The sequence below is a fragment of the Annulohypoxylon truncatum genome, assembly GCF_022578515.1.
Source record: "Annulohypoxylon truncatum strain CBS 140777 unplaced genomic scaffold F4807scaffold_7, whole genome shotgun sequence".
In the NCBI taxonomy this organism is placed as follows: Eukaryota; Fungi; Ascomycota; class Sordariomycetes; order Xylariales; family Hypoxylaceae; genus Annulohypoxylon; species Annulohypoxylon truncatum.
Genome location: NW_025953793.1, coordinates 27086 through 46073, shown reverse-complemented (window position 1 = coordinate 46073; position 18988 = coordinate 27086). Strand labels below are relative to the sequence as shown.

The following is an 18988-nucleotide window of genomic DNA, read 5'->3' as shown; positions in this document are numbered from 1 at the left end:
CCGTTTTGTGAAGTGGCAATTTACGGGAATACCATACATAAATAATAGCCAAGGTCAAAAGTTGAGATGGAGCGAGGCATCGTTACTGGTTCTGATTTGAGCCCTTGCCCAGTTCAAATTTGAAGTAATTCCAACGATGACTGCCGGAAATATCAGCTTCGACGGTAGGCTCCAAGAAACGTACCATTCGCGCATATGCAACATTCCTTACTGATGACATTCAGACTACCTCGGTCTGCAGACCTGCTTGGTCGAGTGGGCTGACAGCTACGACAGCAAGGACTGGGCCAGGCTGCGAAAATGCATCGCGCCCACCCTGCGGGTGCGTCCCAGCCAATCAATCATCCACAGAAACTTGACGGTATTAGTCTAGCGAAGCTAACGCAATGCAATAAAAAATAACAGATCGACTACCGCTCGTTCCTGGATAAGCTCTGGGAAGCGATGCCGGCGGAGGAGTTCGTGGCGATGATCTCGAGCCCGGCGGTGCTGGGCGACCCGCTGCTCTCGACGCAGCACTTCATCGGCGGCACGAAGTGGGAGAAGATCTCGGACACGGAGGTCGTCGGCACGCACCAGCTGCGCGTGCCGCACCAGCGGTACACGGACGCGAGCCGCCGGACCGTCGCGGTCAAGGGCCACGCGCACTCGACCAACGTGCACTGGTACCGCAAGGTCGACGGCGTGTGGAAGTTCGCCGGCCTCTACCCCAACATCCGCTTCTCCGAGTACGACTTCGACAAGGTCTTTGCCGACGGCCGCGAGGAGTTCGGCGAGGAGGAGGCTAAGGAGGTTTCTGCGAAGGCGCAGGGCGTTAACGTTTCCGTGGAGAGCATCTCCGCGGAGGTATGAGCGAGTGCCTTCTTGTGGATTGAAGGGGCTTTAGCTAGGGTTGGACGACTGGAGGCGTGTAAAATCAGGTACCGCGCGATCATTATTTTGGGGACTCTGCTGAAGCTGGATGGACATTACGGCAGTAACCTTGGGGCTTGCAACGGGTTTCTAGGTCAATACAAAGAGGTAGATATCCTAGGTAACAGATGACTATTGAACCATCAATCAGGCCATATTGCAATCACGAACACCATCATGCTCACTCGCTTTATTCGTGTATGGCCACCAATCTCTTCTCGCCTTAAATCAACTGACGCAGAGTAACAGATGCGAAGCCGCTTTCACCTATCAACGTTGGATCTCTTTCTCCCCCAAATAAGACAAGCGCCTAATTGACATACTGTAATTAATTTGACACGAGACCTAAAATTTAAACATCTTTATAGAATGAGCTTAAATATGCGACTTTACTGCTTCGAGATAAATGAAACACCAAAGATCGCATCTTGCATCTAGATCTTAAGGCTGAGACCGGTTCATTTAACCCACATACTCGTCGATGCATGTGACTTGGCGCGACAGACGCGCTTTTACAGTTTTCCTGTCAACAATGACATCTGTCCACTTTCAAATACACGTCACGTTCCGTGTTGGAGTGGTAGGTACCGTTGATGATTCGAGAACGCTTCATCCATGCTTTACGATATAACTACCCATGAGTTAAGCTGTTGGGCCGCAACAGAAATTTCAATACTTCTAATAAACCCCTTACATGATTGAAAGCTGAATGTTCTTATTATAGCACCCATGTTAATAATAAAGTTATCAAAGCTTCCTTGCGACCCGACCATAGAGTCATAGCTCATAGCCGGTTTCTAGAAGTCCGTGTGTTGGCAAATTTTGAAATTCGGGCTTGAGGACTTAACGGGGATATTTTAAGATAGGTCCTAAATACGTAGGATTCAATCTAATCTCAGAGAATGGAGAGGTAGGTACGTAGAAGTAATTCTTAGTGTAGCTCGAGATATCTCCGTGAGGAATTTTAAACTAATAGATGACTGGTATAACAAATACCTGGACTTACGTGGTGGGGGCCGCGTAAGGATGTGGAAATTTCAATTCATGCGGAAGAAAAAAAAAAGAAAAAAAAAAGAAAAGATGACTGTTACGAAGTATTTCGGGTCAATTCACCATATCGATAGTGCGTAAAACGAGCAAAGCCGCCGGTGGCGATTCTGTTTGGCCATTTACATAAATAAAATCGGCAGCGAGCAGCGAGCCCGGTGATTACAAGAACCATGTAATGGCATGCATCTGCATAGCTGCGTGCCGCAAACGGACGTATGGGACGTCCAAATAGTCTCGTAACCTAGACTACTGCTGTGCTGCGCGCGTCCCAAAGCGCCAACCTGCGTGGTGGGACTTTCCAGGGCTGGAAGTTTGACAACCCCCACGTGCGTCGCCGGTGAGACCAGGCCGGGAGTCCGGCAGCCGGGGAATAATGTCGGGAGGGCGGTGAAGTACCTGGGTAATGGAGAATCCGACGGCACCATGTAGAATATTCTATACATGTAATAAGTAATAACCGCGGAGAATCTTAATTACCTAATTACGCAGTAGCCTCTTGGCTTCGATTGCTTGATACGGGGACAAGAGGGGTTACAAGAAGGGGAGGTATCATACGAGAAGCTTGAACAAAGCTTGCCATGTTGCGACCGCGGTGAAGGACGTCGTTTGCCAATGTTCTTGCCAATGTTTTGAGTCTTGTCGCCCAGAACGCCGAGTCCGTTCTATGCATTAAACAGCCACTCAGGGTAGCGTTGGATAGGTATTATACGGACCGGTGTATAGCTGAATACCTTAGTAGGAATCGTAAGCGAGGGAGACGACGGGAGAGGACGACGTCAATGGTTGGGATGGTTGGGATGGTTGGGGTCTCGCCGGTCCCCGTAAGAGCCGCCAAGAAGACTAAAAAATGTCACGTTGGACATTGTTGGACAGTTGGACACTGCTCGTCAAACTGCGCCACGACTCTTCTGCTTTTTTGTTGCATTTTGTTACGCCACTATTACGAGTCATAAAAGGCATATTAAAAGATTGTTCTCGAAATAAGTTCCATGCGTGATACTGATGCTGTGGTAAGTGAGGAAAATTTGACACTTCTGAAGAGGTCCAATCATGGTCGAGGTGGTGATAGTGAAGAGTTTCAGAAAATGATGAAAACGTCAAAAAGCATTCGAAGCTTCTGATTGAAGAATCATTTTTTGAGACAAGGGTCGTTGGAAGTCGTATCCCACGAGATATTGAAACATTAAGTACCTTCTACGTACTCAGGCGGGAGGTGGACTATCCGACTTGAGTTTAGCGCCATGCCGCTTTAGCTTTCTGGCATTTTAGCACGGCTTATCTTTACTTGCCTTGAATAAAAGTCTTCAATTGAATAAATCAGATAGGGAAAATCTTGCTTTGCTCATCGTACGTTAAAACGGAGGAAGTCAATCTAGCAGGTGTGATCTGCGGAAGAATATCTACCTCATGCTATATCTAAGCTTGCTCGGCTATCTTTTTCTCATATTTTTTACTCGATTGTGTCCAATACTATAGTCACATGTCTATTCGGAGACGCACCTTGGTTTATATATGTACCGTCACCCCGCGCGGAAAATCAATCCATCAATGACATTTTAAGATACCCAATACCCAACCTGCCATTGCCTATCATCCGGGTCTGGACGGCAACTCGGCTTAAACCAGAAGGAAGTCCCGCCTACCCTCTTCCGAACTTTTCAACACTTTCGACCACTTTCGACCACCTAACTCATCGAGCAGGTCAAGCAGGTGTGTATTATTTGTCAATGTTCGTTGTGGAATGATGTGGAGTTTCACGACATCGGAGACGTCAGCCCGCGTCGACAACATTCCGGCGGTTCATTTTCATTTTTTCAGACTTTTTCACTTTGCCGGACCTCTTCTCTTCTATGTTAGGGAGGTATGCATGTAACACATTAAGGAGCTTCTATATCCGCATGCAAACAAAGAATATCCAACGAAAAGGACTCCCCGCAATCTTGGAGATGGATACTATGTAATTCATCTGGAATTTCTCTCCCCCGCCTTCACCCGCTCTACGCTAAGTTTTATTCTAAATCCTTTGTTCGGTTGAGCCTCAATTGTATCAGGTCATTGGTTCGTCCTCGTTCCGCAGGGCTACTTTGTTGGTAAGCCGGGTCATGTTCTAACCCTCCGCGCCGAGGATAAGGGTGGGATATGGGTACGTATGTGTGCTAACGAGGGTAAAAAGCGGCCAAGGTTCGACCTAGTCCGCGGTACCTCGAGAGTACACACCGCCCAAACCCGCCTTCAGGCCTATCATCGCGTACCGTAGCAGGTAAAAGCAGAGTCGTACCCATCCGGGTCGCATGGGCCCCTGCTCTATTGCCCAAGCCCCCACTACGAATGGACTAGTCTCTACCAGGATCCCTGAATCGGACCCATCAAATCCCTAAATCTCATCATCAAGCTAAGGCCTGTTGCTCATCATGAATGTTTTTTTATTTCAGAAAGTACAAAAACTTAAATGCTGCCACTTCTTTCTTCGTCTCGTTATAATTCCAACTTGTACCGCAACTTTGTTTGAGTTGCGCACCCAACTTTGGATTATTCATTTATTGTTATTTTCCATTTTCACTTTTTTCTTTTCTTCTCTTCATCCCCGTCTTTTCTGATCCCTTGCTGGGCATCAAGACAGTAAAACTGATCTGATCTTATCTGCACATTCTATTTGCTTGATGCTTCTTCATGCTACACGGCGCATCACCCCTCATGAGCGCCTACTACGCGTAAACAAATGTATTAAGAGATTTCGTTGAATCTCGCATTTAGCGGCTATCTCGGCTCCTTTTCTCGTCACAGCCCCATTGTGTAGCTAGTTTGCCAGTCACTTGGCATGCAATCGTCCTCCTGAATGCATCTAGATCAGAATATCCTCCCCAGGTCCGTATCCATAAGTCGGGGGTCCTCTAACCTTTCCTCGCCTCTTGGACTCTTTTCGCTTTCTACAAGGGATCCGGTATTTGCGCCCTCGTCCGACCAGCGACCTCCTTGAACCGCGACTTTTAGTCCCGTTCTTCTCTCTTCCCTTCTCTTCCCACGGACTCCCGAACCGAGTTTGCCCCGTGAGGTTCGACGATAAGCCATGGCGTGGGATCACCTCTCGATCACCAAACCCCATTTGGTGTACATCATCTTGGGGGGGTTTACTTCGCTTTTTATGCTCTGTTCTTCCGTTATCAAGGAGCGCATGTATATCGGTGAAGCAACTATTGCTACTTTGTGCGGTGTCATCTTTGGTCCCCATGCTGCGAATCTGATCAACCCCGACTCGTGGGGGAATGTTGACGAGACCACCCTCGAATTCTCCCGGATCGTCTTGGTCGTCCAGTGCTTTGCCGTCGGAGTAGAATTGCCAAAATATTATATGGAGAAGCATTGGAAGTCCGTCGTATTCCTGTTGATCCCTGTCATGACCTTTGGTTGGCTGATTACGAGTCTGATCGTCTGGTGGTTGTTCCCGGTGCTAACCTGGCTCGAAAGCCTGGTTGTTGCCGCTTGCGTGACTGCCACGGATCCTGTTCTTGCTTCTTCGGTCGTAGGTAAGGGGAAGTTCGCCAAACGGGTACCGAAGCACTTGAGAGATGTGCTTTCTGCCGAGTCCGGCTGCAACGACGGCATGGCCTTCCCCTTCATCTACCTTTCTCTCTATCTACTCCAAGAGAATCTTGACGCTAAACAGACAACCTACCATTGGCTTGTCTATACTGTTCTCTACGAGTGTATATTTGGAGCCTTTTACGGCTTTATGATCGGGTACATTGCACGGCACGGTATCAAATTCGCTGAAAAGCACGATTTGATTGATCGCGAGAGCTTCCTAGTCTTTTACTTCACGTTGGCTCTTTTCTGCGCTGGGTCGGGCAGTATCCTGGGCGTGGACGACTTATTGGTCGGATTCGCTGCTGGTGTTGGTTTTTCGAATGACGGTTGGTTCAGTGAGAAGACTGAAGAGTCGCACGTATCTAACGTTATCGACTTACTGCTCAACTTGGCTTACTTCGTTTTCCTCGGCACCATTATTCCCTGGGAGCAATACAACAATTACGAGATTGGCCTTTCCGCTTGGAGACTCACTGTTATGGCCATCTTCGTCATCTTGTTCCGTCGAATCCCGATCATGATGCTACTTAAGCCGGTGATTCCTGATATTAAGACCTGGCGCGAGGCTCTGTTTGCTGGGCATTTCGGCCCCATTGGTGTGGGTGCGATATTCGTTGCCTTGCTTGCTCGTGCCGAGTTAGAGAGCGAGCATAGCATTCCGGAAGCTGAACTTCCAGAACCTGGCGCCAAATTTTATAATGTTATCGTACTAGTCTGGCCTATTGTCACGTTCATGGTAGTTGCCTCTATCTTGGTTCACGGTTCTTCGGTGGCCGTGTTCACCCTGGGCAAGCGTATCAACACCCTATCGATCACCATGTCTTTCACAACTGCGCCGGAAGATGGACCTGCATGGATGAGTCGATTACCACGAATTTCGTCGCAATCACGATCTCAAGCACGAACTATGTCTGACACCGATTTCGAAGAGATCAAATCGCCAGACTTTCCTCCTGGTACATTAGGACCTGTTGGGTTACCTGGGCAATTTTTGCGTCGCCAGCGTGAAGAGGATAACCCAAGCAGGGCAGGGAGCCGTGCCTCATCTCTCTCTGGCCGACGTCGCAGTCGGAAGAAGTGGGACGATGGTATTGGACCTGGTGGGCCTGTCAGTCAATCTGCTATCTTCCCCCAGCGAAAGAGTACAAGTGAGATTACAGAACCTATGTCACCTTCTGACTCCGTACCACCTATGTCCCCACGGCAAGAAAGTCCTAGCTCTCCATCGGAAGAAACTCCTGAGAAAGATAGCGAGAAGGATACCGAGAAGACCTTGGATGTCGCGAGGGAGCACGAAGCGGAACGTGAGGCAACCCGTGAACGTCCACGTAGGCGCCAGCAGCATGAGGAACTGGAAGTGTATGACGAAGGCGATCACATTGTAATCGAGGATCAAGAAGGTCAGGTTCTTGCTGTACAAGAGACTGGGCAACAACCGACCAAGAATCTACACGAAGTAAAGGAGAAAGCCAAAGCTGAGGTTCAGAAGCCTGGTTGGACATACGACTCACTGAAGAAGAGTATTGGAAAGTGGCGTGAAGAGGAGTCGCAAAAACGCAAGGAGAAGACGAAGACCCAGCGGAAGCATGAGCCGGCCAGAGCATATCAGTTTGGCAATACGGTAAGCACAGTCTACAATATCCTTGTAGGGTAGAATTGCTAACATCGATATCCAGATTATTGTTGAGGACGAAGACGGAGAAGTGGTGAGGAAATATGATTTGCCTAACGACGGCAAGGATTATGTCGCGACGAGCTTGAAGTACATGGGAATGGGTGGCCTCGTTAAGCCATCTGACAAATCTGAACCCCAGACTGGGGAATCATCTACTCAAGCTAGTGGTGCCAGGCCTCCAGCCGCCAGAACGAGAACAGGCGTATGGCCTGGTTTCAATCGCGGAGGTGCTGCCGAGCAAAGGAGGCGAGATGCTACCTCTCCAACCGGAAGGAGATCAGAGGATGACCGAGGTATTCGATTCACGATCGGAGGTGTTGGACGACGTATGAACAAAGACGATTTCCTCAACGAGGTGCAGAAGTTAGATGCCAGAACTCGCCGCGAAGTGGTTGATCAATCTTCGGCAACCCCGGCAGTCAAGTCAATAGCAACGGAAGGACCCGAAACGAACACACCCCCCGTGGAACAACCTCTAGCTCATCCTCATATCAGTGTAACTCAGGCTAGCACTAGCACGCGAGACACGAGCAAGTCCCCTACTCGTCCGGAACCCGCTCGCGGACGCAGCACAACAGTGGGTTCGACAGTGGGTGCGGAGGCGCCGTCTGACGCTCCGGAGACCGCAGCCGAGAGACGCCGTAGGTTAGCTGCTTTCGCCAGCGTGCGCGAGGATAACGATACCGGGGAGACGCCAGCGGAGAGACGGAGGAGAGAGGCTGCTCTAGGTGTGGACAGCGGCGCAGCAGATGACAGCGACAGCGATGACGATGATACCCCTAGAGTACCACCCGCACGGCGAGGGATCCGGTTTGCGGACTCCCCGCCTAATAAGGGTTAAGTAGGCACGTGCCTTACGTACATATATTTGTACGAGCGAGAATCCGGTTTTATGTTTTTTTTTTTTACTTTTGACTCTTTTCATTGGGAATGATAAGATACACTTATGGTTCCTTACGGGTCGGAATGAGACCGGACGATGATGAGTGGGGAGGTCGGTAGAAGTTATACGCACAGGGTACCTAGAGAGTAAATAATTTCCTTGAGGTATAACTTGATGTTGAGTGGTGTTGGCGGCAGTGTTATGTTAGTGTTAGTATGATTGGTATTAGATGCGTAGTGAGCTCCCGGGCACGACGACGTATATGATGGGTTTGGATACGATATGGATAACTGGATATTGACATATATATTTAGGTTATGAGTATAAGTTTTAATGGTAGTATATATACATACATATACACGCGCTCAATCCGTATTATCGTGGTTCATTGCTTTGGCTTTGTTATTTTTGATCCATACCCAGTGTGTATCTACCTATACAGCATTAGCTATCGCTGATTGAAGAGGAATGACGTCATAGGAGAAATTGGAGGGGAATAGTCACGATGTTTGTTTCTATATAGGTAGGTAGGTACATATATAAATGATATTGATTAAGGGATATGGATCTTGTATCATACCTACTCCAGACCAGAACATAGGTAGAGTCGCATGAACTGATTATTTGGGTTCGTAAGTGTCGACCTACGTATCGTCAAATAAACTTTTTAGGTTGCTATGGGTGAAAGAATAGGGTTTGCATAAGAACAGTCGTGCCCAGAAAATAGTTAGCGGAGAATGTACTTTATCGTTCAATTTGCACATAGAACTAAAGCTTTCCTAACTTCGTGATACTTCTTTTCCTATCTACCCCACTCTCCAACTTCAGCACAAATAATCTCGGTGACCGTTCGCATAACGCGGAGACCCATCCACCATGGAGCCAATCAAAGCAATCTTTGCAAAAAGAGGTTCCAAGATGTACCCCAACTTAGATCCACAAGAAGATTTTAAAGAATTACCACCTCCAGTTCCACCCAACACTCCGACATTGCGACCATTTTCTGAAGGCAGCCTCGAAAAAATCGATTACTTCTCACTACACTTCTCACTACCCAACGCGATGGTCCAGCTTACAGAGGTTGTTGATGAGCATTTCCAGGAGGGGCAACCCGGTCCTGATGAGAATGACGAGGATTACACGGATACGGGTACGTCACGAGGTCCTCTTGAAAAATTAAAAAAAGTTATAATTTTTCATATATGTCAGCTACATATGGCTTCTGGATTCGACCGGCATGATTGTCGCAGCATCTGTCCCATTTGCTTGCGTCGCTTACAGCTAGCTAACAAATAATATATCCAGATTCCGAGATCTCGAATGAGTCCGATTACGATCCTTTGAACGAGACGTTTGCTGAGCGTCTCTATGCCCTCCGTGACATCATCCCGCCTCAGACCCGAACCTCCATATCGAACAAGATCAACGCGACCACAGATGCTATCGGCAGCGTTCTATCCTTCAGCGGCAGAACCCTCTGGGTCCTCGGCACCTCCGCGCTGATCCTCGGCGTGCCTTGGGCCCTCGCCTGGTCTGAGGAGCAACAGGTGATCGAGATGGAGAAGGAGATGAAGATGCGCGAGATGGGTGGAGACGTAAGTTTTTTATTCCACGCTACAGCGACCTTGAAGTGAGAAAGATGGCGATCGCTGACCAATATTGTAGCTGCTCACCGCCGGCGCCAACGGTGATCCTTCGACAGGCGACGCTGCGAAGGATGCCAAGCCTGCTCTATAGAGCGGAACGTCTTTACGATGAGCCCGGCTCTTTCGCGCATATATATTGCTACTTGGGAAATGCGCGCGCATTACTTACGCCCTCCCTCCCGACATATACTTGACGGACCCTACCACTATCTCATGAGCCGTCTTCGATACCGGCCGCTGCGCAGAGTCGCAGCTGCTTACCTCTCCTAGCTAGCGGTATACAGTCTCGACGCGCATGCTTTCCTGTGATGCGATTACGGGGTTGAAGGGTTTCGTGGTGGAAGGGGAAAACTAGGGACTCTCAACTCTCACGCGACGGCTTACGAATGGGGGAATTCTTTTCAGCTGTCCTTTGTACGATAGTTTGGCTGGCTTCACGCACGTCTATGACATAAGGGACTCGGTTGCATTGTGTCGGCGTAGTCCCGGCCGCACGGATTTATTCCCGAATTGATGATTTTCTGATGCCCTGCTTGGTTTAATGACGTTGTATTCTCTGTGATCAAGTTGGTTCCGGTGTGACTTGATCTTGATCATCGGCTATCTACATATGAAACCATGCTGGCAAGAATTGCGAAATAGGCTAGATCCCTTCAGAGGTATACATTCGGATTATGAGCTTTTACATCTCGTGTAGAGGTTTAGGTAAGTTTGTTTTCAATCTCCTTTCCCCTTTCTTACATTATTCACTAAGACAACGAGGAAGCAAGGGTGAGCCATTCGCAATACTGGCCTCCTCCTAAAATACCCAACCCTAGTGCCTAGACTTGCAATCTGACGGGATAGTTGATAAATAATTTATTGGCGAATTAGACGCGTGGCTCTAGAGAGGCTCCGATCACGGAAGTTCTCACGAAGGGTGTCTACGAAGCGCTTCAACTATTCGGTATATTCAGGGCTCGGGTTTCCCGTTCTCCACGCTAAGTCACACGGAAAAGCCGGCGTTGATACGAATGCTGTCTATAAGATGTGTTGGCAGACTTCTCTCACGTCGGGTACCCGAAAACAGGTCAAAAGCGTGAATAATTTACGCTATGGCTTCTCAGGACTGTGTGCCAGCTGAAGAGTCGAACTTGGAATTAATTGAGGTTGGCCAGTTGGAGGACCAACAACCAACCCCTGTTCATGCCTACCCGCCAGATCGCGGCAAACATGCCTGGCTTTTCCTCTGGGTGGGCTGCTTCTTGATGGTTGCGTTGAATTGGGGATTCCCTTTCTCGTATGGCGTTTTCCAGAGTTACTATGCGACTCATCCTCCTTTCTCCGATCATCCTGAAGGGTTGCCGGCGGTTGGCACTACGGCGTTGGTAGGTGGAATTAGTCTCTGCCAGACATGGGGCTCGTTTTTGACGTCTGGTTCTTGCTTTTAGGGGATCCTATACTTGACATCGCCCCCGTCTTTTATCATCTTACAACGGTATCAGTCGTATAGACGGCCAGCGCTCATCGCTGGGTCAGTCGTCGCATGCCTAGCCGTGCTCGTATCTGCGTTCGCTACCGAGGTATGGCATCTGCTCCTGACGCAGGGAGTCCTATACGGACTCGGCGCCAGTGTTGTGAACACGGTGACTATCCAGTTCTTAAACGAATGGTTCATCGAGCGAAAGGGTCTCGCCTTCGGCATCCAAGAATCGGGCGCGGCTATGGGCGGCGTAGTAATTCCGTACGTGAACAGGTCCTGTCTATTGAAACAAGCATGTAACTAATATGATGGATAGTGTTCTCATGACATGGGGACTTGATAAGTACGGACATCGCGATATGTTGATAACTTGGTTCGTTGCTACTGCTATCCTATCCTTGCCGTCAATTTACTTCCTCCGAGAACGCGTGAAGCCGAGGCCTGCTCATGCTTCCGAGATTGGCACATTAGGCTTCGTCGCCACGCCGATCTTCTTGCTTCTTCAAGCCGGAAACGTCTTTCAAGCTCTCGGGAATTTCTTGCCCGGTATTCACCTTCCGTGTACGAAATATCCAGCTAGATATCGCTTGTGAATCTTGATCCTTGCTTGCTAACATGGCTTTTAGCGTTCGCCTTGAAATTCGGTGCTTCCCCGTTAGCCGCGGCGGGTATGCTGTCGCTTTACAACGTCGCCTCCGTCATAGGCGCCATCGGCACGGGCTACCTGGTCGACCGCTACCACATTTCGGTGACGCTGTTCCTCTTGTCGCTAGGGGCTGCCGTCGCAGTCTTCTTCGCCTGGGGTTTCGCGGTCAATTTCGCAACGCTGTGCGGGTTTGCCTTCATCTACGGCATGTTTGCCGGCGGTTGGAGCTCGACCTGGGTCGGCATAGGGCTCGAGATACAGAAACGCAGTCCCCACGCCGATCTAGGCCTGCTTTGGGGGTTCGCGGCGGCGGCGAGAGGCGTCGGTAGTATTGCGAGCGGGCCTATCAGCGAGCGGTTGATAGAGGAGGGGGCTGGCAAGACGGCTTGGTGGCCCAAGAGCTATGGTACAAATTACGGCGTTCTGATACTGTTTAACGGGATTATGCTGGCTTTAGGGGGCGTCGGTTGCGCAGCTCGTATATTCGAAATATTGAAGAGGTCTGGGCATCGGCATAATGATTAGTAGGCTTTCCACGAAATCGCCACCAGGGCTGACTGACTGACAAAGGGACGGTACGCCACACTGTTACACACGAGCAGGGCGAGCGGGCAACAATATAATTGGACATATTCATTGACCGCCGCTATGGGAGGTGGGCGACTTCTCCGCTCCGGTGATAAGCAAATTTCAAGTTCTTCTCCATGATCATAGCCTCACCTCTATGCCCTATAGAATTTACCCTCGAAGCATTTCTTCATGCCTTAATCAGGAATATTATCTCGCGGGGTTCGCACGATGGACCCATTTTCTGCAATAGGACTTGCTGGCAATATTATCACATTTCTAGACTTCGGCTACAAATTACTATCCAAGTCAAAGGCCATATACAAATCGACATCAGGCACTACTGCTCTAAACAATAAACTTGCCTCAGAAACACAGCAGCTCCAAGGCGTCACAGCTGGGCTTCAGATGCCTGGTCTGGTCGGATCATTATCAGACCAGGAAATAGCGCTCGAGCAACTTGCTGCGGAGTGCAGCATTGTATCTTCAGATCTTACGGCACTCATCAATGATCTCAAGACAAGAAACCCAAACTCCATGAGAGAAAGCGTCCGCACTGCATTTCGGGACTGGAGAAAGAAAGACAAGAAAGATGAACTACGGTTAAAGCTCGATCGCTGTAGGGACCAGTTGAATCTGCAAATCACGACATTAATGAGGTGAGATATTGGTATTACCTAGTAATGGAAATGAGCTAAACCTTACGATTGAGCTAGAGCTGAATCCTTGGACCGACTAAACAAACTTATCGTTCATGGACATGCAAGCAGCAACGAGCTACGATCGCTGGCCAGGAATGTTGAGTCATTGCAAAAAGGTTGCAACGTCTCATGTCTGGATACTGAGGCTCTTGGTCAGATTCGCTCACTACTTGGGCTGACAGAAGAGGCCGTTTTGAAAACCAGACAGGCTCGAATATTAGATGGTCTACGTTTCGAATTAATGAATGAGAGGTACGGGGACATAGAAGACGCGCATGAGAAAACATTCCGATGGATCCTCGATGTCGAACCGGAAGAAGACAAAGAGGTTGAAGAGAGCAACGATACTGAGACCAAAAGCACTGAGGAATCTCCTGATTATGATGAAGTCAGCGACGAAGAAGACTACAACGATGACGATGACGATGACGACGATGACAGTTTCTCTCAAAGGAGGGGAAATGTTGACAATAGCGGCAGTCGCAATGATAAGGATTCTATTCACTCGGGTTGCGATCCAATAGACGATGATAACTCAAGTTTCGAACGCACGGCCGAACCGTCCAGCAAGGCCGCTTCCGAAGTTGAATCAGCCTTATCGGAAGACGAGATATCAATAGGCCCATCAAGAATCATAAGACAACCTCAGCCTTTAAGACATTCATCAGAGCCCCTAGATGAAGCCATGGTTGAGTCGCGTAATCGATTCGTTACCTGGCTAAAGCATGGCGACGGAATATTCCATATTATAGGCAAGCCTGGCTCTGGGAAGTCGACATTGATGAAATACATTTGCCGGCAATCTATCACCGAAAAATATTTACGACTTTGGGCTGGTGACTCGGAACTCGTGACAGGAAAATTCTTCTTCTGGCGGCCGGGATCATCCCTCCAAAAAAGCCTAAAGGGGCTTGTTCGTGGACTCCTCCATTGCTTTCTATCCAAATCCCCGGAACTTATTCCCCTTGCATTTCCCGAACAATGGCAAGCTTCCATGTATCGAGAAACTATCCACATCGAGAACGACGAATGTCAAAAGGGATTTGAAGCCCTCGTTTCCCCCAGTACCACCATCAAGAAGCACAAGTTCGCTCTCTTCATTGACGGTCTTGATGAGTTCGAGGGGGACCACGCAAAACTGGTCAGACAGCTATTCTCTTGGGTGAATAACACCCAAAACATAAAAATCTGCGTTTCGAGTCGCGAGTGGACTATCTTCCAGGAAGGATTTCGAGATTGCCCAAAACTCTGGCTTCATGATCTAACACGTCTAGATATTCGACGCGTGATCCAGGATCGGTTTCATGAGATGGATTTACCTTCTCTGCTTGATTCTACAGATGAATCAGTTTTTGATAGTGCAAAAACTCTAGAAACGGAGATCTGTATAGGGTCCGAGGGTGTATTTTTATGGGTGGTCATTGTTCTTCGGCACATTGAAGATAGTCTTGTCAACGGCGGCCAGATGGAAGATCTCATAGAAGTTGTGAGATGCTTCCCAACCGAACTCGAGCCTCGTAAGTACCTCAACATCTGTCCTATCTGTAGACCTCATGCTATATTCACCAAGCGAGTGTTATTCTATTTCCCTAAGAAAGTTATTGTTAACGGAAAGATCCTATTGTCACATGTCCAATGCTTACTTCAATTACTATAGTGATGTATCAACTCATAAGCTCGATACCAAATGCCAACAAGAAGCTAGCCTACGCGACCTTATTAGTTGTTTTGCATTCTCGAAAGTATCCTAGTGAGCCACGCTTGATGCAATTGGCTTTACTAGAGGAATATATCAAAGACCAAGATTTCGCTATGAAAATACCGGTAAGCACATATTCCGCAGAGAACACTATTCAGAGGCAAGAAAGGACAAGAAAACGAATATACGGTGTATGCAAAGGATTCCTCGAGCTACGCCCTTTGCTCCATTCAACCCGGCCAATTGTGGTTTCAATCACTCATTTATTCGGCGACACGGTCCGCTTTACACATCGGTCTATTGTGGAATTCCTGGAGAATCGACAATTCCAAGAGATGGCCCGGTATGAACTGCAAGATTTTGAACCATTTGATGCCATTATCCAGACTTATCTAGGATTACTGCGATACTTGAGGTTACCGAGATTCTATTTTGCTCCCAAGCTTGCCAGTCAAACTAGCAAAGGGCTTGAGACGCTGGAATCATTAATACTTAGCATTCGCCACACACCGACGCTAATATGTGCCCCTTCCCCGTCTTTCATTTCCGATTTAACTAGGAAGATTTGTCTGATTTACAACGGCTCAATTTCACAAAGGGAAACGGAGAGAATTTTACGTTTCTTAGATGATATTGGCCGTACAATTCTGGATTTAGGTCTAAATACCGCTGTGCTTGCTATACAGGAACAATATGCTGGCAAGATATTTCGTTGCCCACTAGGACATATCCCTTTCTTGGTTTCGGTCAATCTGGGCTTGTTTGAGTACGTATCTCTGCCATGCCATAATATAAGCTCAAAGTTGGTGGTTGGCTGCATCAACACCTCTTTGCTAAATTATGTGTTTCCCGGGGTCATTGGTTCTCCGACGACGAAGGAACTCGCGCATACAAGACGTTTTAAAGTCCTCGAAGCGCTTTTATCTCAGGGAACCTCAGTTGATTATATGCGTGAACTAGAAAAGCTGTTGATATTCGAATCAACTTTTGCAAATTGGTGCATTTGGGGACGGCGCTACTTACGACAGCATCTACCTCATATCGCGTTGTTTCTTTATCATGGAATAATCCCAGGAGTTTCCCTTGTTCTGAGCAAAAGAGTATATGAAACCCGTTTTGGACTAATCCATAAAGCATACTTCGAAACGGAGGTACGGGGTGAAGGAGACATTGTGCAGACAATACGATTCAACCCTCTCAGATGGGTGACTGTATCACCATCAAACTGGGTCATACTAGTACATGCGGGAGCATCAGGAGATAGGATTACCGCGGAGTATGGATTCACCCTCGACTTCAGAGCGCTAGTCTCGATGTTGTTGCCAGAACATTCAAATACGCTACGAGAAGTTTTTGATTGGAATCGAGAGGTCGGTATTTCACTTGATACAGATCAACGTATAAAATCGCTACAGTCGAAGTTCGGTCGCACGCTCCGTCCATTATTTGACCAAGACCACCCCGATTTCGTCGGCTGGAAACCAAAACCGAGCATTAAAGAGGATGATCCGATACTATTCATACGAAAAGAAACCTTGATATACTCGGAAAATATGCACACCTAGGAAAAAAAAGCCAGTCGGTAATTATTTAGAGCTCTGGGGACATTGGGAATACTGCAGGAATTTGGAACTTGATGGGGAATTGGGAGTTATGGAGGACCTGTCAAGCCCTTCCAGTTGACCAAATCGAATTGTGCTTTTCCTCACGTGGATAACATGATGTTAACTTCGCTTAGTGATGTCGAGATAGGTGTTCCGCGTATATGCGATGGTATATGACTATATGTATAAACTTAATGCTGCTTATCCCAATACTCATTCAACTCCGAATTCACCTTGTCCCAGAAACCGCACGCGGAGTAGTCTACCACGCCGGGCTTCATCACGCTATCCATCACCACGCCAACGCTCCCGTTAGACCTCCAGGCAGGCCACGTGCTCTGGTCCCCGGGCCTTCCAAACTCGGCGAGGTTCGTCCAGGCGCGGCTCATGTCGCGCGACAGGGCCTGCTCCGCCGGCGTGAAGGTGCAGTTGCCGTCCGGCGGCGGCATGTTTGTCGTGAAGTTGAACACGAACGGGATCTCGCTCGTGTGCGTGGCGCCCAGGTACGGGATGTACGCGGGCTTGATGCCCGCGTACCAGCCGCAGCTGGGCACGTGCGAGAAGCGGTAGCTCCAGACGGGCACGCCGTTCTTCTCGGCCTGCGCCAGCGCGCGGCGCGACGGGCACCGGTACGACACGTCCGTCGTGACCTCCGTCATGGCCTTCAGCACCGAGCCGTTGAAGGCCCGCGCCACCGAGTACGTCTCGTTGACGAGCGCGGCCAGCGGCCCGAAGTTGTACGCGAGGAACTCGTCGTACTGCGTCTGCGTCACCGTGTTCTGGATCGCGGCCGCGCCGTACGAGGCCAGCACGAAGAGCGCGCCCTCGGCCGCGTTCGAGCCCACGATGGCGGGCACCCTGAGCCCGGCCGCGGACGGCTGCTGCTTCACGAGCTTGCCGTCGACCACGGCGGTCCAGGAGCTTCGCGTGCCGTTGTTGGCTAGGGCTGTGTTGACGGTCATGACGGAGGGCGCGGGCATGGCCTTCACTGCGGCTTTGATGGCCGTGGTCGAGGCAGAGCGGAGGCATGATACCTGGGTAATGTGTGAGAATGTATCATAATAATGGGTTCTGGGAGGGGAGTTGAGACGTACATCTGGCGTGGTGCAGTTCATCGCGTGGAGGAACTCCGAGTACCAGTCTTTCGAGTCGGCTAGCGTCGGTAGGTCTCTCCCGCCCCCAGACTCGAGAGCAACAGCTCGTATTAACTGCGGTATTTCGGGTAGCGTGCTAAGGGTGAAAGAATCAAAGGCACCGGCGGATTCTCCGAATAGTAGCACTTTTTCGCTACAGGATGATACCCATTAGTGTCGAAACTCTACATGCCATCTTCTTCCCTATGACTACAGGATAAACTTACGGGTCGCCGCCGAAATTAGCGATATTTTCTTTCACCCAGCGTAGAGCCAGAAGCTGGTCTTGGAGGCCATAGTTGCCGGTTAGGCCGAGATCTTCCAGTGCTAGGAAGCCCAGTGGGCCTAAGCGATAGTTGATCGAGACCACGATAGAATCTTGGGCTGAGAAGCAACCGTTATACGTCGGGTCGGAGACTCCTCCGCCTTCGTTGCTTCCTCCGTATAACCATACCTTCACAGGTAGCTTCGGCTTTGGAGTAGCAGGCACCCATACATCTAGAAAGAGACTGTAGGGTGCTTATGTCAATGAATGTCACAACGTTTGAGGGGTACGATGAAATCTTCTCACCAGTCTTCGCTCTGTGTGTTCGTCTCGTCGAAGAGTCCTCCCGAGAACTGCATACACGAAGGAGCCGGGGCCGTGGCGTTGACCACCTTGCGTGATGAGTTTCCTAGGGGCTCTGGTGCTGCGAATCGCAGCTCGCCCACCGGCGGCTTGGCGTATGGGATTGAGAAGAAGTAGTTCACGTCCGTCGTGCTACACTTTCCGCCTTGGAATGTTCCAGTGCTCGTTCGGACGACTTTGGACTCGACTGAACTGGAGAGGGCCAACAGCCCGGCCAAGGTAGTGCTCTTGAAGTACATCGTGGATCGCTTAGGGTGTCTTGAGTTGCTGAGCGGCGATGAACGTTTGACGGCGGGCAACTTCAAGGGTTTATAGAATTAGGCTTATATGATATCTTGACTATAACAACATAACGTCGGGATAGGGCACCGCCTTGGCAGAGACTGTTGGTGAGCCGCACTTTGAGGCTAAGCATGTAGTCGGGAACCTTGGCGCTTTATAATTCACATTCTGATCTTATTGAGATAATGTCGTGAATTTCTGCGCCTAGTAAAAAATCCCCGTCACCGTATGATACCTGCACTCTGTAAACATGGTTCTATTTTTGTATGTACGTGCGTGCTGGCTATGGGCACGACCAGAGGGACTATTGTCTATTGCCGTGCCGCATGGCTTCTTAATCCGATTCGCGTCTGTAGACATTATCTGGATCCTGGCTGAAGCTGAAGGATTTAGCTAGTTAAAAACTGGGTTAGTTACTCCAGAATACAGGTTACAACAGAAATGGGGACTTGGACGTAGTTCACGGGGCAGTGGGAATTAAATTCGCATTTGTCCTCTCGCTTATTAAAAGATGT

The 18988-nt window shown here is 49.1% G+C and overlaps 6 protein-coding genes across 6 annotated transcripts; 5 read left to right on the top strand and 1 right to left on the bottom strand.

Moving 5' to 3' along the window:
- Positions 1-136: 136 nt before the first annotated feature.
- Positions 137-852, top strand: F4807DRAFT_457665 (scytalone dehydratase; the record flags this gene model as incomplete). The annotated part of the gene is made up of 3 exons (XM_048001076.1): positions 137-164; positions 225-322; positions 406-852. The coding sequence occupies 3 exons, from the start codon at positions 137-139 to the stop codon at positions 850-852; spliced, it is 573 nt and encodes a 190-aa protein (XP_047856684.1).
- A 4177-nt stretch (positions 853-5029) lies between these two features.
- Positions 5030-8063, top strand: F4807DRAFT_457664 (alkali metal cation/H+ antiporter Nha1 C terminus-domain-containing protein; the record flags this gene model as incomplete). The annotated part of the gene is made up of 2 exons (XM_048001075.1): positions 5030-7168; positions 7224-8063. 2 exons carry the CDS (start codon positions 5030-5032, stop codon positions 8061-8063), a joined length of 2979 nt encoding a protein of 992 aa, XP_047856683.1.
- Positions 8064-9059: 996 nt separating this feature from the next.
- On the top strand, positions 9060-10278 carry F4807DRAFT_414904 (mitochondrial import translocase, subunit Tom22). Its single transcript, XM_047996998.1, has 3 exons — positions 9060-9255; positions 9411-9700; positions 9771-10278. Exons 1-3 carry the CDS (start codon positions 9168-9170, stop codon positions 9840-9842), a joined length of 450 nt encoding a protein of 149 aa, XP_047856682.1. The 5' UTR covers positions 9060-9167; the 3' UTR covers positions 9843-10278.
- Positions 10279-10647: 369 nt separating this feature from the next.
- On the top strand, positions 10648-12570 carry F4807DRAFT_360959 (MFS monocarboxylate transporter). The gene is made up of 4 exons (XM_047995565.1): positions 10648-11118; positions 11182-11474; positions 11530-11774; positions 11840-12570. The coding sequence occupies exons 1-4, from the start codon at positions 10846-10848 to the stop codon at positions 12382-12384; spliced, it is 1356 nt and encodes a 451-aa protein (XP_047856681.1). The 5' UTR covers positions 10648-10845; the 3' UTR covers positions 12385-12570.
- An 87-nt stretch (positions 12571-12657) lies between these two features.
- F4807DRAFT_450400 (uncharacterized protein) lies at positions 12658-16391 on the top strand (the record flags this gene model as incomplete). Its single annotated transcript, XM_048000126.1, has 4 exons — positions 12658-13085; positions 13143-14644; positions 14785-14877; positions 14911-16391. The coding sequence occupies 4 exons, from the start codon at positions 12658-12660 to the stop codon at positions 16389-16391; spliced, it is 3504 nt and encodes a 1167-aa protein (XP_047856680.1).
- Positions 16392-16621: 230 nt separating this feature from the next.
- Positions 16622-18430, bottom strand: F4807DRAFT_457660 (alpha/beta-hydrolase; the record flags this gene model as incomplete). The annotated part of the gene is made up of 4 exons (XM_048001074.1): positions 16622-17464; positions 17525-17717; positions 17791-18072; positions 18135-18430. 4 exons carry the CDS (start codon positions 18428-18430, stop codon positions 16622-16624), a joined length of 1614 nt encoding a protein of 537 aa, XP_047856679.1.
- Positions 18431-18988: the final 558 nt, after the last annotated feature.